This window comes from Poecilia reticulata, linkage group LG4 (assembly GCF_000633615.1).
Source record: "Poecilia reticulata strain Guanapo linkage group LG4, Guppy_female_1.0+MT, whole genome shotgun sequence".
In the NCBI taxonomy this organism is placed as follows: domain Eukaryota; kingdom Metazoa; phylum Chordata; class Actinopteri; order Cyprinodontiformes; family Poeciliidae; genus Poecilia; species Poecilia reticulata.
The window spans coordinates 4,107,038-4,124,647 of record NC_024334.1 but is presented as its reverse complement, the minus strand read 5'-3'; the positions used below and the strand labels follow the sequence as shown (position 1 = coordinate 4,124,647).

Here is a 17,610-nt window from a genome sequence, read left to right as displayed (position 1 = left end):
ATCCATCCATCCATCCATCCATCCATCCATCCATCCATCCATCCATCCATCCATCCATCCATCCATCCATCCATCCATCCATCCACCCACCCACCCATCCATCCATCCATCCATCCATCCATCCATCCATCCATCCATCCAAAGCATGGTATTGGTGGCATCATGCTGTGGGGGTATTTTGTCCCAAGTGTTTCAGATTCCTTTCTAATTTTCAGTCTGATCAGAATTCCTGACCAAACAGATGATAATAAATTATATGTAGATTGTTTTTCTTCTGTTTCCTTTGTTTTAATCTGTAATTTTCAGGGCTGATTGTTAAAACTAGAACCGGTTTCTCTCCACATGGGGCCTTTTTTCAGTCCTGGATCGGTTTGGATCCAGTGAGCAGCCGAACAGGGTCGAAACACAGTGAGAGTGAGCTGCTGCCCCCATGTGGGCACATATGGAAACTGCAGGGGAATATCTGTTTTCTTGCTGTGAAAAATCTAAATCCGGAGCAAAAATTTGTGAAAAGTCTAAATAAAAGCTGTTAATTAAAGATATTTCAAGAGAGTCAAGCTGGTTGGGGACAACAAACAGCTGACAGAAAAATAAAAAATCACAGAGGTATCAGTGACCATGACTTTGGACCCTTTGCTAAATAAAGCAGGAGTTGACGTGTAATCACAGCTGAGCTCCAGCAGGATTTGGATGAGTTCGTCCCTCAGAAGTCCTGGATCTACGGATCTGGTTCTGTTCGTCACCTTGTCTCCCTGCTGTGAGTAAATATTTCCTTCGCTTTCCATCAGCAACACATCAACTCACAATGAGAGGAACGTTTAGCTGTTTCCTGATGATCTAACGATGTTAATAATTTCACTAACAAGTCAACAAGACATCCCAGTTTCTGGTATTAAACACATTAGAGAACTAAAATGGAGGATTTGTTTGAGTTTGAAATCAAAGTGACCTTCACTGAATTCCTGCTTGCCTCTGATTCGTTGACAGATTGGACAGCAGACGCCAGGTATGTTTGGTCAGGTGAGTCACTTTTACTTTGAACAAAATAGTTCAAGAAATGATCAGATCTGATCTAGGAGCTAAAACACTGGTGAAAAAGTCTAAAAGTTATTTATTCACACCATGGCCCTTAGGGGCTTTCTAGATGTAATTATCTATAAAATGGGAACGCTCCATTGAAGTAAAAATATTCAAAGGGTTTTCGTTTATTAAAAAAACTAATCCAGTTTCTTACATCAGCAGTAAGAACCTCACAGGTACCAGGTAAGTACACTATAAATGCAGTTACCCAGGAACTACTACTCGAGTTTTGCAAGTACTTTTTAGGTACCATGTAAGATCCTTGCAAGTAAACTGAAAATACTCTCTAAGTATCTCATAAGAACCCCAAAAATACCCTTTTGTATCCTGTATAGAAGGTATACAGGTATAGTGTAAGGATACGTACCAGGCCCATTTCCTTCTATGTTTAGTTTTATACTCAAGCTTTAGTCATGTCTGGCCTCTGAACTTCAGGAAGCCCAACATCAAAGCTACCGTTCTGGTCCTCCAGACAGTGATGGGGAACCATAACAGTGCACATTTTTGGGAACTTTCTACAATATTTGTATTAATTTGTATTGAATAAGGGCTGCACAGTGGCGCAGTTGGTAGAGCTGTTGCCTTGCAGCAAGAAGGTTCTGGGTTCGATTCCCGGCCCCGGTCTTTCTGCATGGAGTCTCCATGTTCTCCCTGTGCATGGTGGGTTTTCTCCTGGTACTCCGGTTTCCTCCCACAGTCCAAAAACATGACTGTCAGGTTAATTGGCCTCTCCAAATTGCCCCTAGGTGTGAGTGTGTGTGTGTGTGCATGGTTGTGTGTCTCTGTGTTGCCCTGCGACAGACTGGCGACCTGTCCAGGTGACCCCGCCTCTCGCCCGGAACGTTAGCTGGAGATGAACCAACACCTCCTGACCCCACTGAGGGACAAGGTGTAAAGAAAATGGATGGATGGATGTATTGAATAATCATGTGAGCAGGTTTCTTTGCGGTCAGATTCCTTTAAATCTGCTGTCTGGATGTGCGTAGATCCAGGAGAAGTGACCTCATCAGCCAACTGTTGGGTCTCGGTGAGTGAGGATCAGCTGGAGGCGTTTGGAGACCGGACGTGGACGGCGCTTGGTGCTAATGGAACCATTCAGATCACCAAGGGTGACCCGACCCCCGAAAACACCTGCAACTAGAGTCCAAACGCAACAAGACCTGATCCACAGAGAACCGCTTGGCGAAAGAAACGATTATAATGAAACGTCAGAAGAAGAAGAAACCTGGAGGATTCGGATCCAGTGAAAATAATCATCCGTCCATTTAACCACTTAACCTAACAGCTAACAGCTGGGCACATTTCCACTGATGCACTAATAACGGAGCTAATCTTTAATTTGAAACTTTGAAATCATTTAGCGCACTTACCTTTTCCTAAATTAACTTTTCTACATAGAGTTTAAACCGCTAATTTACTCGACTGTAAATTTTCAGCTGAATAAAGTTTGACTTCTGTGTTGAAGTTTTGGTTCTGAGTTTTTAAAGTAGTTAGACTTTTATCAATCAATCAATCAATCAAATTTTATTTGTATAGCACATTTCAGCAGCAAGGCATTTCAAAGTGCTTTACATAATTAAAATAAAAACAGAAATAATCAGTGAGAAAGAGAGAGATTTAAAAAAAATAATAAAAAAAACAAAATAAAAATAAAAACAAAAAACATTACATCATTAAAACGTCGAAAAGAAAGAAGAAAAAATTAAAAACATTAAAGACATAAAAACATGGAAGACATCAAAACCGGCACTCTAACCCTAATTTAGCCATAAGCAACTCTAAACAGGTGGGTTTTTAGTCGAGATTTAAAGGCACTCAGTGTTTCAGCTGTTTTACAGTTTTCTGGAAGTTTGTTCCAAATCTGTGGTGCGTAGAAGCTGAATGCTGCTTCTCCTCGTCTGGTTCTGGTTCTGGGGATGCAGAGCAGAACCAGAACCAGAAGATCTGAGGGGTCTAGACGGTTGATACGACAACAGCAGGTCTTTAATGTATTGTGGTGCTAAACCGTTCAGTGATTTATAAACTAACATCAGTATTTTAAAGTCTATTCTCTGAGCTACAGGGAGCCAGAGGAGGGACTTTAAAACTGGTGTTATGTCTCCATCTTCCTGGTTTTAGTCAGAACAGCAGCAGCAGCTCCTGGGTCGGCTGCAGCTGTTTGATTGATTTATTAGTCAGACCTGTGAAGACGCTGTTGCAGTAATCAATGCGGCTAAAGATAAACGCAGGATGAGTTTCTCTAGATCGCGCTGAGACATAAGTCCTCTAATCCTAGAGATGTTCTTCAGGTGATAGAAGGCCGACTTTGTGACTGTTTTAATGTGGCTCTGAAGGTTCAGGTCAGAGGTCATCACTACTCCCAGGTTTCGGGCCTGAAACCTGGGAGCTCATGCTCTTATTTTGAAGTGGTTGAAGGCCATTCCTGCTGCCTGCAAACCTCGGTCTGGTTGAAATGAACTCTGTTGCGGTTTGAATATGCGATCACCGACCTGACCGGATACCGCTCCAAAAGCAGGAAGTGGACTGAAGCGCAGGGCATTCTGGGTAAATACAACCAAAACAAGCGAGCTTGAGCGAGAAATGACGCGTTTTTTTGTTTATTTTAGCAAAGACAAAAGGGAAATTCTACAACCACTAAAATCTGACACTATTCCATTTTTATTAACATTTTAAGGAGCTGAAAATGTAAGAAATGGGATTTTTTCAGACTCCATCTACTGGACGATCAGGCGGGAAAACATTGTAAAAATTGTTCACATTTTATTTGTAGATGCTGACTAATGTAAATCTGCTGCTGTGGGTTTTTCCCCAATCACTGTTTCACTTGAATTTCCCTTAAATTGCTCCTATTGTGCTCAGGGGAAAGAAATGTTCTGTTTATTGAGGCAAACATTCTTCTCAATAAGCAGTTGTACCTCAAGGCGCTGTATTTGGCCACATTCAATTTCCACGGTTTCAATTATACTTTTCACATTTCGTCCCCTAAAGCAAAGCCTCTGTTTCAGGTCTTTTTTTTTCTTGAAACAGCACTTTGATCAATTTATGGTACATTTAAAACTTTATGGTTTTAAATGTACCATAAACTTGGAGATGTGAGGATTCATCACATCACAGGATTCAGCCGATCTACGTTTTCGCATCCACCTGAATAATGTGTAGTGGCGCCACTGGTTCTACACTATAGACTCTATAGCGTAGAGATTAAAGTCCAAATTTTTTGTTTTATCAGTGGACTTCATCCTCTTCCGTATTCTCGTATCATATTTTATATATTACATTTATATTGACGTTGTCTGAATAAAATAAACTTTAATGTAAAGGATCCCCTAACTTTAAACCAGCCCAACGGCGCTCATCCTCCTAATTCTGGCCCTGAATGCATCTATAGCAACAAAACACACAAAAAAACTAAATATTTAAAAGTACTTTTGGAGTTTTTACGTTATAAAATCAGAACTTGTACCTAAAAGTATTAATTCAACATTAGTACTTTCACTGAAGTACTCTGCCAAACTCTTAAAGTGCCATCATGACCTCTCCGCAGACAGAGGCACGCTGGGAAATGTAGTTTCTTGAAACCGAACGGATTCGGCGGAGATTAACCACATAACTACATTTCCCACAATTCACAGCGCGTTTTCTTCCTCCTCTCCTTCCTTCCTGCAGCCTCGGCCCTTCTCAGCTGAAAAAGGAAGATGAGAAGCCGCCGCTGCAGCCCCGAACAGAACCGACACTGAACCGAACCGGACCTCCAGAGGAATGTCGGCGGAGCGGCTGCTGTCGGAGCGCAGGCCGAGCCCAGCTGCCGAACCCCGGCCCTGAACGCGACGCGACCAGCCTGGAGCAGCGGGGCGGGTGGAGCTGCAGCCCCGCCGGGCCGGACCCAACCGAACCGAGCCGAGGAGAGTTCCTGTCATCCACCGTCCTGCCTGCCGGCGATGCAGAGAAACCTGCGGGACTAAAGTGTCGACCGCATCCTGAAACCAGAACCGAACTGAAGCCCGCATTCAGGTGAGACCCCTCCCTGCACACCTGGGCTCAAGCTGGCACCTGGATTCAGCCGGGAAAACCACTGGTTCTGGTTCGGTGTCATGTTGGAGCGAATCAAAGCGGCGCCGTCTTAGTAATGCAGAAACATTTGGACCAGAAGTTTCCGTCCAGTCAAAATGAGGCTTTGGTGAAATTAATTAAACTTTTCTCCTCCTGAGTGAAAAACAGCGCAACAAACAACTACAGGAATTACTAAAAACACGAAAATCTACATTTATTTTTAGGATTTAATGAAACTGCACACAAACATGAACATAAAAACAGATAAATATTTGGTTAAATGCCAGTTATGTTGATGATCTGAGGTGAAGCTGAATAAATTAGAGGAAGGCCTTCACTCCTGATTGATCTGCTGTGAATCAACCCCACAGTATGATGCTGCCACTGGTGCTACGGTTTCTAGGTCTGAAAAGTTTATATCCGTCTTCATTAGACCCGTAAGGATGTATTTATTGAATTAAACATGAGTATTTTCAGACATATTTCTTCCTGTTGAGTGAAACTAAACATTTATAAATGGTTGTTGTTCAGGATTAGTGTAATGCAACTTGACTTTAAAAACCAAAGTACCAAACCAGGATTTTTGTTAAAAGAACCAAATCCTTTGAGCGACATGTTCCCCTCCTGGCCTGTGGGGGCGCCACTGAAGGACATGACGAAAAACCTCTGAAGACACCGAGTGCAACTTCCTGTTTTGTGACATGGAGTGGTATCAGATTTTAGTGTTTGGCTTTATCCTGCTAGCGCTCGGCGGGCATGTTTGTTCTGGTTGTATTTACCCAGAATGCCCCTGTCGTTGTTTTTGTTCGCTCCGGTTTAATCGGTGTGATGTTTTCCTCTGTTCTCCACCAGGTGGCGGCATGGAGCGCTCCGGCAGCATCCAGCTGGACATCCCTGACTTCAGCAACTCTGTCCTGTCGCACCTGAACCAGCTGCGCGTCCAGGGCCGCCTCTGCGACATCGTGGTCAACGTCCAGGGCCAGAGCTTCCGCGCGCACAAGGTGGTCCTCGCCGCCAGCTCGCCGTACTTCCGCGACCACATGTCGCTGAGCCAGATGAGCACCGTGTCGCTGACGGTCATCCGCAACCCGTCCGTGTTCGAGCAGCTGCTGACCTTCTGCTACACGGGCCGCCTCTGCCTGCAGCTGGCTGACATCATCAGCTACCTGACCGCCGCCAGCTTCCTGCAGATGCAGCACATCATCGACCGCTGCACCCAGATCCTGGAGGGCATCCACCTGAAGATCAGCCTGGCCGACGTGGACGAGGCGACACGCGACGACGGCGACGACATCGCGCCGCCGCGGGCGGCCCGGCCCGGCAGGACCATGGAGGCCATGGTGCGCGGCGGCGGCCATCACGGCGGGTTGAGGCTGCTGGGCGCCAGAGGCGGCGCGGAGGTGTGCGAGGTCATCAGCCCGGCGGAGGAGCCACTCAGCCCGCCGCCGACCGTGGAGCACAGCGGGCTGGCGGGACCTGGCGCCACCAGCAGCAGAACCAGCAAGGAGCCGATTCTCCGAATCAACCGGGCCGGCCAGTGGTACATGGAGACGGGCAGCGAGCCGGAGAGGACCGACAGCGCCGAGGAGGGCGGCGGCGGCGTGGACCGCATCAGGATCAAAACGGAGCGCATGGAGGACTGGATCGGAGCCGGAGGGAACCAGGAGGAGGCGGCGGCCGCAGAGGAGGGCGGAGCCACGGTGATGATCGACACGTCGGGCCGCAGCACGCTGATGACGGCGCCGCTGGGCGGGCTGGGAACCCGCAGCGGACAGGCGTCCTCCAGCTTCAGCGAAACGGACCGGTGAGTCGGAACCACACCGTAAATTAAGAAATTTGCCGATAAATCGTCCCGCGAGTTATTGCGATAAACATTGATGATGTTGTTTTTATGTAATATAAAAAAGTTTTCCTTCTCGTTGAAAATTAACCTTTTAAATGTAAAATATCCGAAATAAAACACCTGTGACGATAACGATGCTTGGCTGTAACTTGTTCTTGAAGTTATTGCGATAAATGATAATATCGCTGTTTTTTTAGACTAACTTTAAATAATATAACAGGATAATAATGCAAAAACACTTTCTCATAGATTTATAAACTTTAATATTATTAAAATAAAACTTAACTAGGACTGGTATAATAACACATTTTTCTGGACGATAAATTGTCTGAGGTTATCGCGATAAACGATAATATTGTCGTTTCAGTACAATAATTCAAGTGTCAAACTTTTTTATTTCCTCCACAATGGAAATAAAAACGACAAATGAAATGGTACATCAATCAGGATGGAAATAATCGAGGCAATTTTAATTTATCTTGCAATTAATTGCTTATCGTGACAGAAGTGAGAGAAACTAATATATTATATATTATATTATATATTTTGTTTATATCCTGTTCTGTCCATCTTGTTTTCTTTCTTTATGTTGCTAAAACTTATTGGGGGAAAACGGAGAACGTGAGGACAGGAAGTGAAACAGTTGCATAATCTGTCTTCATCCACTTCAAAATAAAAGCATGAATCTAAACGTCAAACTATTCAAAAATAAAAGCTAAAAGTTTACAAAAGAGAAACTAATCTTTTTCCTCATTATTAATAAATTATTTTCCCAAAACAAGCTGCCAAACTTGCTCAAAAGTTACTTGTTTTGTCTTATTTTTTGATATTTCCACTAGAAACTCGACATAAGTACTTGCTGTGTGTTTGTAGTGGAGGAACCGATTATTCTGGTGATTAATCCTCTGAAATAATTTTGACTCTGCTGATCTTTTATAGAAGAACCTAGAAAATACAAATATTTCAATTCCTTTTTTAAATAAGAAAATAAACATTTTAGATCTAATCCTACCAACTACAACTATCATATGAGTTATAATTTATCATGATGAATTACTCAAACAGCAATGAATCAATTACTAAATTAGTTGAACATCAGTAATCGATTAATGGTGATTATTGGTGATTGTCCAGGTTCAGTCCCACCGGCAGCGTGGTCGTCCTCACCGAGCGCCAGAGAGCGAAGAGCGAGTCTCCGAGCCGAGCCGACGAACTGCGGCAGCCGAGCTCTCAGGTAAGAACATCCGGCGCTTTCCGACCAGAACCGACCCAGATCGACCGGAGTCTTGAAAAGATCAATCTCCTCTGTCTTCTAGAAACAGCCAATCAGAGCGAGGAGGCGGGACTTAGCGCTGTCAATCACTACTTCTTACTCTCTGCTACACTGCAGCTAGCACAGCCTGTCATGGTGGCTAAGGCTAGTTAGCATAGCCACTGATGATGGTGGATAAACAGTTTTCTTGTAGTGATTGGCACATTTAGCATCGAGTAAACGTGGTTGATTGGCAGCGCTAAGCCCCGCCTTCTGGCTCTGATTTGCTGTTTTTGGTGCATTTCTTCAGACAGCAGCTCAGGGATTAGATTCACAGATTATCCGTCTCATAGCATAATGTCATGACATGGTGATAGTTTTAATAAATATGTAAAAAAAAATAAAAGTTTTACTGCAAATAACAAAATCTCCTAAATAAACTTATTCAGGTTCCTAACATGCTTCTCAACACGTTTTGTCCAAAACATGTAAAAGTTTCTTAAATGCAGAGTTGGTTAGTAACTAGTTTTATTTACTTGAGTAATATTACTGCGTTACTTTTACTTTTACTTCAGTAATTATTTTATAAAGTGTTTCTACTTTTTTAGTAAAACTTCTGGATTTTCTGCCCTAAATCAGCCGGAATCGAACTCGCACCTGCAGGTTCTGTTAAAGTTTTTTATTGACAGAAACTGATTTGGAAAAACTTAATTTACGTGATTTTATTTATTTTTTTGCTTGTATGAATTGTTGTCATTTTGATCCTTAAAATACCAAAAAAAATCCTCTTAGTTTTATATTTTTTTCCGTCCGGTGATGTAATTTTTAAATAGTAAATGATTGATGGTTTGATCAGTTACTCAGTATTGGAATAAACGTTTTACCAAATACTTTCTCAGTCTTGAGTACTTTCTTGTACTTTTTACCGTTACTTGAGTGGAAACATGTTTCTGTTTAATCTTTTGGGTTGAATGATGTCGTGTATTTTAGCTGCTGATCCTGTTTTGCGTCTGGTTTGTCCGTCAGGGCGAAGAGCACGCGGCGTTCGACATGGGCGGCTACGAGGATTACCTGAGGGAGCAGGTGGGCGACCGCTGGTTCCGCTACAACCCGCGGCTCACCTGCATCTACTGCTGCAAGTCCTTCAACCAGAAGGGCAGCCTGGACCGCCACATGCGGCTGCACATGGGCATCACGCCGTTCGTCTGCCGCATCTGCGGGAAGAAGTACACCCGCAAGGACCAGCTGGAGTACCACATCCGCAAGCACACCGGCAACAAGCCCTTCCACTGCCACGTCTGCGGGAAGAGCTTCCCCTTCCAGGCCATCCTCAACCAACACTTCCGCAAGAACCACCCGGGCTGCGCGCCGCAGGAGGCCCACAGCGCCTCGCCCGAGACCACCACCGCCTCCGTCCCGTCCCGCGGCGGCGGCCCGAGCGACGAGGCCTCGCCCAGCCAGGAGGAACCCGAGGCCGGCGGCGGGAGCAACAGCGGCCATTACGCAGACGGCCCTCAGACCTCGGTTTCCACCACGGGGCCCGACTGACCCGCGCGGAGGAGACGAGGCGAACGCCGCGCCGGTCCCGTCTGAAGTCAACGCACACCTCAGAGTCCGAAATGAGATTCTTACCGCTTTAAACCGCATCTACCTTCACTAACCAGACAGAACAGATTAAGCTAAAGATGAAGAATCGCCACACACTCCTACAACCTCACACACACACACACACACAACGCTCAGCGGCGCGCCGCCGTCGACTTTATGTTGCAGGTTTCTACTTTTTGGATTTCCGGGTTCACAACGCAGCATCACGAATAGCGGTGCACCGATTACCGATTCCGGCCGGTTCCGATTTTTATGTCTGAATTTTGCTAAATATCGCTGAGTTGGCAACAGTGGGTCAAACCTCTCACTCCGGAGCAGAAGAGGACAGACGTTGATTTTTAGACCTTTTCTTGAGGAAATCGGGCCGATTTATCGGTGCACCTCTAATCCCGACTGTCTGGGGGAGAAGGAGGGCTTTGCCAAGATACTCAGTGCCAGTTTTACGGTTCAAATCCTTTTTATTTGCCTTGAGACAATCCGGAGCAGTCAGGTTAATAATAATAATAATCATTGCGCTCTAAGTGCCACAGCGATGACGGTTTCGTTGGGAGAGTTACATCTCAGCGCCACTGGAGTTTCAGACTTCGTCACATTTCATTTTTTACACTACAAACAAAAAACTGCAGCTCCAACTTTTCCATCAGTTTCAAAACATTTTGCTCTGTTTACAGCTTTATTCACTTATTTTTGTTGCTTACAGGATGATGGCTTCAAATATATCAGCTTAGATTATTTTGACTTTCATATTTGCTGTTTAAATCTTCATCATCGATAATCAATATTTGTGATGAGAAGAAATCGTTCGGCTTTATTAATGCTGAATTTGTCGGTTTAAAATGCTAAGTCAGTCACAAAGTACGACAAAAAAACTAGGGATGCTCGATATTAGCATCAACATCGGTATCAGCCGATGTTAGCCGTTTTACTGATAAGTAAAACTGAGAGGGAGTTAGCCATGCTAACAAAAGCTAGTTAAGCTAATGCGCTATAATATCTTTAGAAGATATATTTTGTTTATATCCTGTTCTGTCCATCTTGTTTTCTTTCTTTATGTTGCTAAAACTTATTGGGGGAAAACGGAGAACGTGAGGACAGGAAGTGAAACAGTTGCATAATCTGTCTTCATCCACTTCAAAATAAAAGCATRAATCTAAACGTCAAACTATTCAAAAATAAAAGCTAAAAGTTTACAAAACAACCAATAAAATTGGTGCTTTAAAATGAATCCAGAAATATTAATTTAGGCGAAGCTAAGTGGGATAAACGACTAAAAGTTAGCTAAAAAGCTAAGCTAAAAATTAGCTAGGCTCTTAGCGAGTTAGCGGACGTTAGCAGTTGAGAAAATATATATCGGTAAATATCAGTTATCGTCTGTAGCAGCAATACTAATATCGGATATCAATATCAACCGAAATTTATAAACAAAAACATCAAAGTCTCTCTTCTGAAAGATATTTTGTTTTAAAATTACAATAGCTATTGTTTATAATTATCCTTAAAGAATAATAGTACTAAATAAATAATGTATCAGTAGCTATAATTCAAATTAAATGTGCAAAAAATCCGTCTAACAAAGAAAACATGGGAATAAAAGACATCTGGAGAAAACCAGAGTTGGGCTAAACGATGTTCTGTAGAGAGTAATTTTTGTTTTTAGGTTTTTCCTTTCAGGTCTTTATTAATTGGTAGCTGAGCAGAAAGCAGAGCAAAGGGATCCGAACCCTGGACTGTCTGCTCCCGATCCACATGATTTTTACAATTTCTGCCTTTTTAAATGAGATATTTGAAGCCGTCATCCGCAGAGAAACTCCAGTCGCGCTGGTTTATTAGTTCAACTGGCTGTGAAACATTTAACCGGATCATGTTGATGTTTGCTAACTGTGGCGGTGAAACCTTCCAAGTTTCTCTTAGCTTCAGCCTGAACCACCTGGCAGCGGGACAAACTACCAAACAAACTCCCAGTAGGACAGAAACAGTCTCAGATAAGCTACACAGCTCGATAATTACCTCTCATCACTACGCAATACAGCTGCTGCTCACTCCGCACCACCGGGGGGCGCTGTGGGCCGCTCGGATCCCCGTCAGTCTTCTCAGATCGGTTTTATGAACAGGTCTTGGGTTTCTCTGTCATCACGGTACACCTCTGTGCTTTTGACAGTGAAGCTTATTATTTAAGGAGGAAATGATCAGAAGTCTGTCGGTTAATGACACATTAAATCTTCTGCACTCCACCTGAAATATAACTGACTGTATAAGTTTAATGTTACCACAAAACTCCTCACAACACCTTGTTTGATAATACAGCTTACTGTTATAAATCAACAAACTATTTATTATGCTTAAATTGGCCATATAGTACATTTAAAATGGTTTCCTAAATCAATCCATTTTACAAAAATACAACTTATCTGGGCCTAGAAAAGAGAAAAAAATCTAATTTCAAAGACTTTAATTAACCAAATTTAGTCCTAAAAATCCAGTTGGATTAAAAAAAATCTAATTTTTATCACAAACTGTCTCAATAAATGTAATTAATGAGTATTAAATGGAGCTTAATTTGATCAGTTAAACTGTAGAATGACTTCAACATTGTTCTGTTTCCTGGCTAACGTTTTTAGAATGAGCTAGTGGAATAAACATATCTAAAAAAATAACTTAAAATCAGTTTTTAGTAATTATTTAAGATATTAATTTGAATGTTTCAAGGTTGTGACTCAAAGACTTTACATTTCATATTTTGCTGGTTCAAAGAGCGTCTTTGTTTCTGTGAGCTTCTGTTGCTAATTTCGCTAACATAGTTAGCCAATGCTAATATAATTAGCTGATGTTATTTTTGCCTTCAAAATTTAACTCTTTCTGGATGTTTCACTTGTAACCAAGAAAAATAAAATGTATCGGAAACAAAGATACTTTTAAGCAAAAAGTTTAAAAGTAGAGCAAAGAAACTGAAAGCATTGTTTAGCTAGCTGCTAGCTCGTGACATCAGCTAGCTAGTACTTTGAAAAACAATGGAAAACGATTCCATTGTTAAACACTTATCACCCCAATCTTAAATAGACTTGAGACATAATATCAGTCGTTGTTTGGAAGCAGGATTATTGTTTTCAGGTGAATCTCAGCTCACCTGAGTGATTTTTGAACAGATGCTAATTAGACGTGGTTTTATCCAGAGTGCATTAGACGTACTGCGTCATTAACGGCTGAAGATCTGGGATTAAAACGAATAAACGGAGCTCTACCCTGTCAGACCAGATGGATGTAAAACCCGGCCGTTTTAAACCTCCAGACATTGCATGTCAGAGCAACTGGCAACCAAAGGACAGCGGCCATTTTGGTCCTCCGAAACACCCAAACTTCCGCACTTAACGGCAACTAAGAGTCGTGGTAGAGAGAGTTTTTTAAAAACAGAACAATAACAAATCTACAGATATTATCAGACAGATGTATTTAAACTACTAAGATGTTTTTTTTTTTTTTGCTTATAAATGTAAATGAGTTTAATCGAGGCGTGTGGGAGGTAGCACATGGATCCGCTGTTACTGTTTTCTACAGGACTGTGAATCTGATTCTCAGTGGACAGTAAAAAACGTTTTTTATGCAAGTGAAGCCAGCGGCTCCGTCCTCACACTGAGCGACTCGAGATTTTCCTCTCGGATCTCACAACCAGAGCCGCCGCCGCCGCCACGCTCACATTCAGGCCTAACCAGGATCTATCAGGTATAAAGACTTTCTTCTTTAGTCTCTCAAATGGACGTTTTCTGTTGTTTTTTTCCCTTTGTAGCAGAGCATTAACGGTTAAACCTCAGTGCAGTTTGCACACTGCAGAAATAAAATGTTCATGTACACGCTAGCAGCAGGTAAAAATATATTAAATAGTAATTTTGTGAGGGACAACTGGATTACAGAAAATACAAAAACAGGGCTGGGCAATATGAGAAAATATACTAAAACCACAAGACCTCTGTAGGTGCAGCCACATTTAATACAGACTTGAATGAAAATGTAGTGATTTCGACTGTTTGTTACAAATGAAGACACTTTATTGTGTAATATTAACATTACAATTTCATAATTTTCACCTTAAAGTGAGCATTTGGAGCTATGTGTGTCATTTTTATACATTAACTCCAACATTTCATTCATCTTTATGATGTGTATCAAAAAAGTGCTTTTAATCTTTGTTAAAAAAAAAAAGAAGCAAAATCTGGCTAACTGCTTCTCAGTTTTTATTTTTACTTTCTCATGACTCATCTGGTCACATTAGGATGAGACTTCATGTTCAGAAGCCACCGAAATGCTAATAACTGGCTAATATTATTGTCCAAAATTAGACTTAAGCAAAGTGAAATTTATCTAAATTTTATTTCAAAGGTGTTTTTGTTCCTTTTGTAAAAACTGAAAATACAGCAACAATTAGCATTTCGGTAAGTATGCAAATCTAAAACCTTCAGATTTTTTATCTATCAAAGCAAAGGTGGGGAAAAGATTTTAGTTTAAATCCAATTCAGGCTACAATACTTTTGCATATTTGTGTTTTTTTTTTCCCCTTTAAGCAAAGTGTGAGTTAAAAATTTATCAAAATTTTGACTAAGTATTTCTCTGAACCAGTCCAAACTGTTTAATTTGCTGTGGTCAAAATGCTAACTATTTTAAGTCAAAACGTATAACTAGTTTCTGTTAAACTGTAGGCTAATCGCTGTTGGGAAATGTAGTTCTTAAAGGAAAAAACCATGAAAATGTGCCAGGACAGTCAAGCTAGGTGCTAACTGTAATTCAGTTTGATTTATTTGACAAAAATACATTTTAACTCTTCATACTTTGAAACGACGTCAAACCAATCAGTGAACCAGTCTAATTTGTAATTAGTGGAAAAACCTTTCTGTATATATTCAAGGCAAAGCAGAATAATAAGAAATCTAAAAAAGATATAAAAATTGTATAACATTAACTTATAACATTAAAAAAGTTAATGCAAATTTGTTTTTAGCCAACTTAAGTTTTAGACTTTAATAGTTGTCCATTTGTGGAAAATGTAGTTTAAATATACAGTTAGCTAGCTTTAATGACGAGTAGCTCTGAACCGGTTCCGACTGGCTCAGTTTGTCAAAATAGCCTGGTTGCTGATTTTCATGTTGTTTTCTTAGATCTCATGATTTAAAACTTTAAACTCCAACACAAATGGATTATTAAATTATAAATACACAATTAAAATAAAAAATGTACAAATATTTGTGAATCATAACAAGTAGATAGTTATTAAAACTATGAAAAGAAAAGAATAAATAAAAAAAACAAGCCTTTTGTTAAATTTAAGGTTTTATTTTTTTACTTTTTAATCTTTCAATTAAAAACTTCCCATGTTATAAGTATTATTAATATAATATAATATCCCTGTAACCAAATACCTCACTTACTTGTCTAACTGGTTGTTTGAAATGCTAACCCATTGTTAGCTTGTTAGCTTCTAGCGAGCTAAAGCTAATGAATGTGAAGATTTTAAATTTAAAGAAATGTGCTATATTTATTTAAAGCTTTATTAGTTGTTGGTTTCCTGTAAAATGAAGTTGTATTAATTGTGGCTCAGACATCTTGTGTTTTTAAAATATATTTTAAAAATACCGTTTATAAAGTAAATGTTGCCCAGCTAGCAACACAAAGACATTAACCCAGTTTGTCCTCCTGAAACTTCAGGAACAAACATTTAAGTTTAGGACGTGTTTTTGCATAAAGTCTTGATTTATTTTAAAGGTGCCGTTTTTAAAAAATGCCACGATAAGCCTTTTAATTTTTCCTCTAGTTGTTTTTGGTTTGGCTGAGGTCTCTTCATTTATCAACACGTCGTTTTTAGCCAGTTAGTCGGAAACTAACCAGATTGGTTCTGGTTCTGTTAAAGGAATCCAGAGGGGAAAGTCGGATCTGCGTTTTCGTTTTTTGCTGTGAACTTTTTCCTTTCTCTTCTGTCTTCATTTTTATTATTTCCCAACAAAATAAACCCCAAACAAACGACTGCTAAATTTAAACGAGTCATTGCGAAGTGACGATCTTCCTGCCTCCGATCTTCGTAAAATCCGACATTTCCCTCTGAGTTATTCCGCCTTATTTTATTTTTTACTCTAAATATTTTCATGTTCAAACTGTGAAAAACAGCCAAACCTCATCACCTACATCATCACCTGGGCTCCATTTTGTTTGTTTTTGGTAACTCTGCTTTTCTACAACATGCCAAACTTTGTTTTCTTGTTTCTTTAGCTCAAGTCTGAAACTACTTGCTTTTTAATATTTTTTACTGTGTGAATTTAATGTTTAGTATAAAGAATATACAGTAACTTTGACCACAATATGCCTAATTATAAATCAAATCATTTAAACATAATCACTTAATGAGATTACTCCTTACTGTTGATTCCTCAAAGTATATCCTAATATATTGAAGCAGAAAATGAAATTTAGTGAATGAACTTTTAATATTGTACTTTTTGTTTGTTTTTTAAGGAGGTACCTGACGAGATCTTAATAGATGAACCTGAAAGGTTTTATGTGAAGCTCTTATGTTGCATGTATCTGTTGCTAAATCATGTTGGAAACAGGGGTGGGACGGGGGTTGTGTGTGAAGGCCAAAGGTCGATTAGTTTAAGTAAAAAAAAAAAATGTGAAGAAGCTTCTTTCACGATGACCACTAGATCACTCACAGGTTGTTTCTCCTCCAGAGGAAATAAAGCACTTTAAGTGTAAAGCTGCAGTGACTCCTTTTCCTTTCTCCATATTTTAGCTGTTAGCATGTTTAACAGTCTTCAAAGTGTTGAACAGCTGCCTCAAGTCAGAGGCCTGCTCGGAGTCGCTGGAAGACTGACTGCTACTGGAGAGCCTTGCTGACCACAGCATCACCACTTGCATCGACTCGTTGAAGATTGTTGGACGAGACGAGTTGCAGCGGGTTAAATAAAGCAAATAAATCGGTAATTAAACCAGAATAAAAGTTGTGAAGATTCAGGAATAAAAATTACGAGAAAAATACGTTGGAGAATAAAGTCGGAGTTAAGAGTGAAGTGGTAAAATTAACAGAAAACAGTACGAGAATAAAGTAATACAAGAGTAGTCATAAAAGTGAGAATAAAGTCATAAAGCCAAAGTAAAGAATATATTCAGAATATCAGCAGAATGAAGCTGCAGGATTAAAAGAATGAAGTAGGAAAGAAATATTTGATTTAAAACATTTAATTTCTCTTGGATATAAAGTATTTCAATCAATCMAATTTTATTTGTATAGCACATTTTAGCAGGAAGGCGTTTCAAAGAGCTTTACATAATTAAAATAAAAACAGCATGTGACATTAAACAGTGAGAGATTTTAAAAAAAGATAAAAACATTAAAACCCCTTTTAGGACTTTAGTTAAACGTCTGGGACGTTTTCCGGGGGCTTTACATCATTAAAACGTAAACAGTGAGAAAGAGAAATAAAAAGAAATTAAAAAGTAAAGATAAAAAGAGTAAAGAGAATTTTAAAAAAGAAAAAAAAGATTAAAAAGGTAAAAACATCAAAACCTGCGCTCTAAGCCTAATTTAGCCATGAGCAACTCTAAACAGGTGGGTTTTAAGTTGAGATTTAAAGGCTCTCAGTGTTTCAGCTGTTTTACAGTTTTCTGGAGGTTTATTCCAAATCTGTGGTGCGTAGAAAGGCTGCCCTTTGTCACCGATTCTGTTCATTACCTTCATGGACAGAATCTCTGACCAGCCGAGGTGTTGATCCGTTTTGGTGGCCTTAGGATCGCATCTCTG

The 17,610-nt window shown here is 40.4% G+C and overlaps 1 protein-coding gene across 1 annotated transcript; it reads left to right on the top strand.

Moving 5' to 3' along the window:
* The first annotated feature begins 4,721 nt into the window (after window positions 1-4,721).
* Window positions 4,722-9,866, top strand: zbtb37 (zinc finger and BTB domain containing 37). The gene is made up of 4 exons (XM_008406362.2): window positions 4,722-5,091; window positions 5,983-6,934; window positions 8,108-8,207; window positions 9,252-9,866. The coding sequence occupies exons 2-4, from the start codon at window positions 5,991-5,993 to the stop codon at window positions 9,771-9,773; spliced, it is 1,566 nt and encodes a 521-aa protein (XP_008404584.1). The 5' UTR covers window positions 4,722-5,091; window positions 5,983-5,990; the 3' UTR covers window positions 9,774-9,866.
* Window positions 9,867-17,610: the final 7,744 nt, after the last annotated feature.

Excerpts from the sequence above, each read along its gene's own strand:
- zbtb37 (XM_008406362.2), top strand. The coding sequence starts at position 5,991 with ATGGAGCGCTCCGGCAGCATCCAGCTGGACATCCCTGACTTCAGCAAC. Across the intron at positions 6,935-8,107 it reads AGCTTCAGCGAAACGGACCG|GTTCAGTCCCACCGGCAGCG; the intron begins GTGAGTCGGAAC and ends GTGATTGTCCAG. Across the intron at positions 8,208-9,251 it reads TGCGGCAGCCGAGCTCTCAG|GGCGAAGAGCACGCGGCGTT; the intron begins GTAAGAACATCC and ends TTTGTCCGTCAG.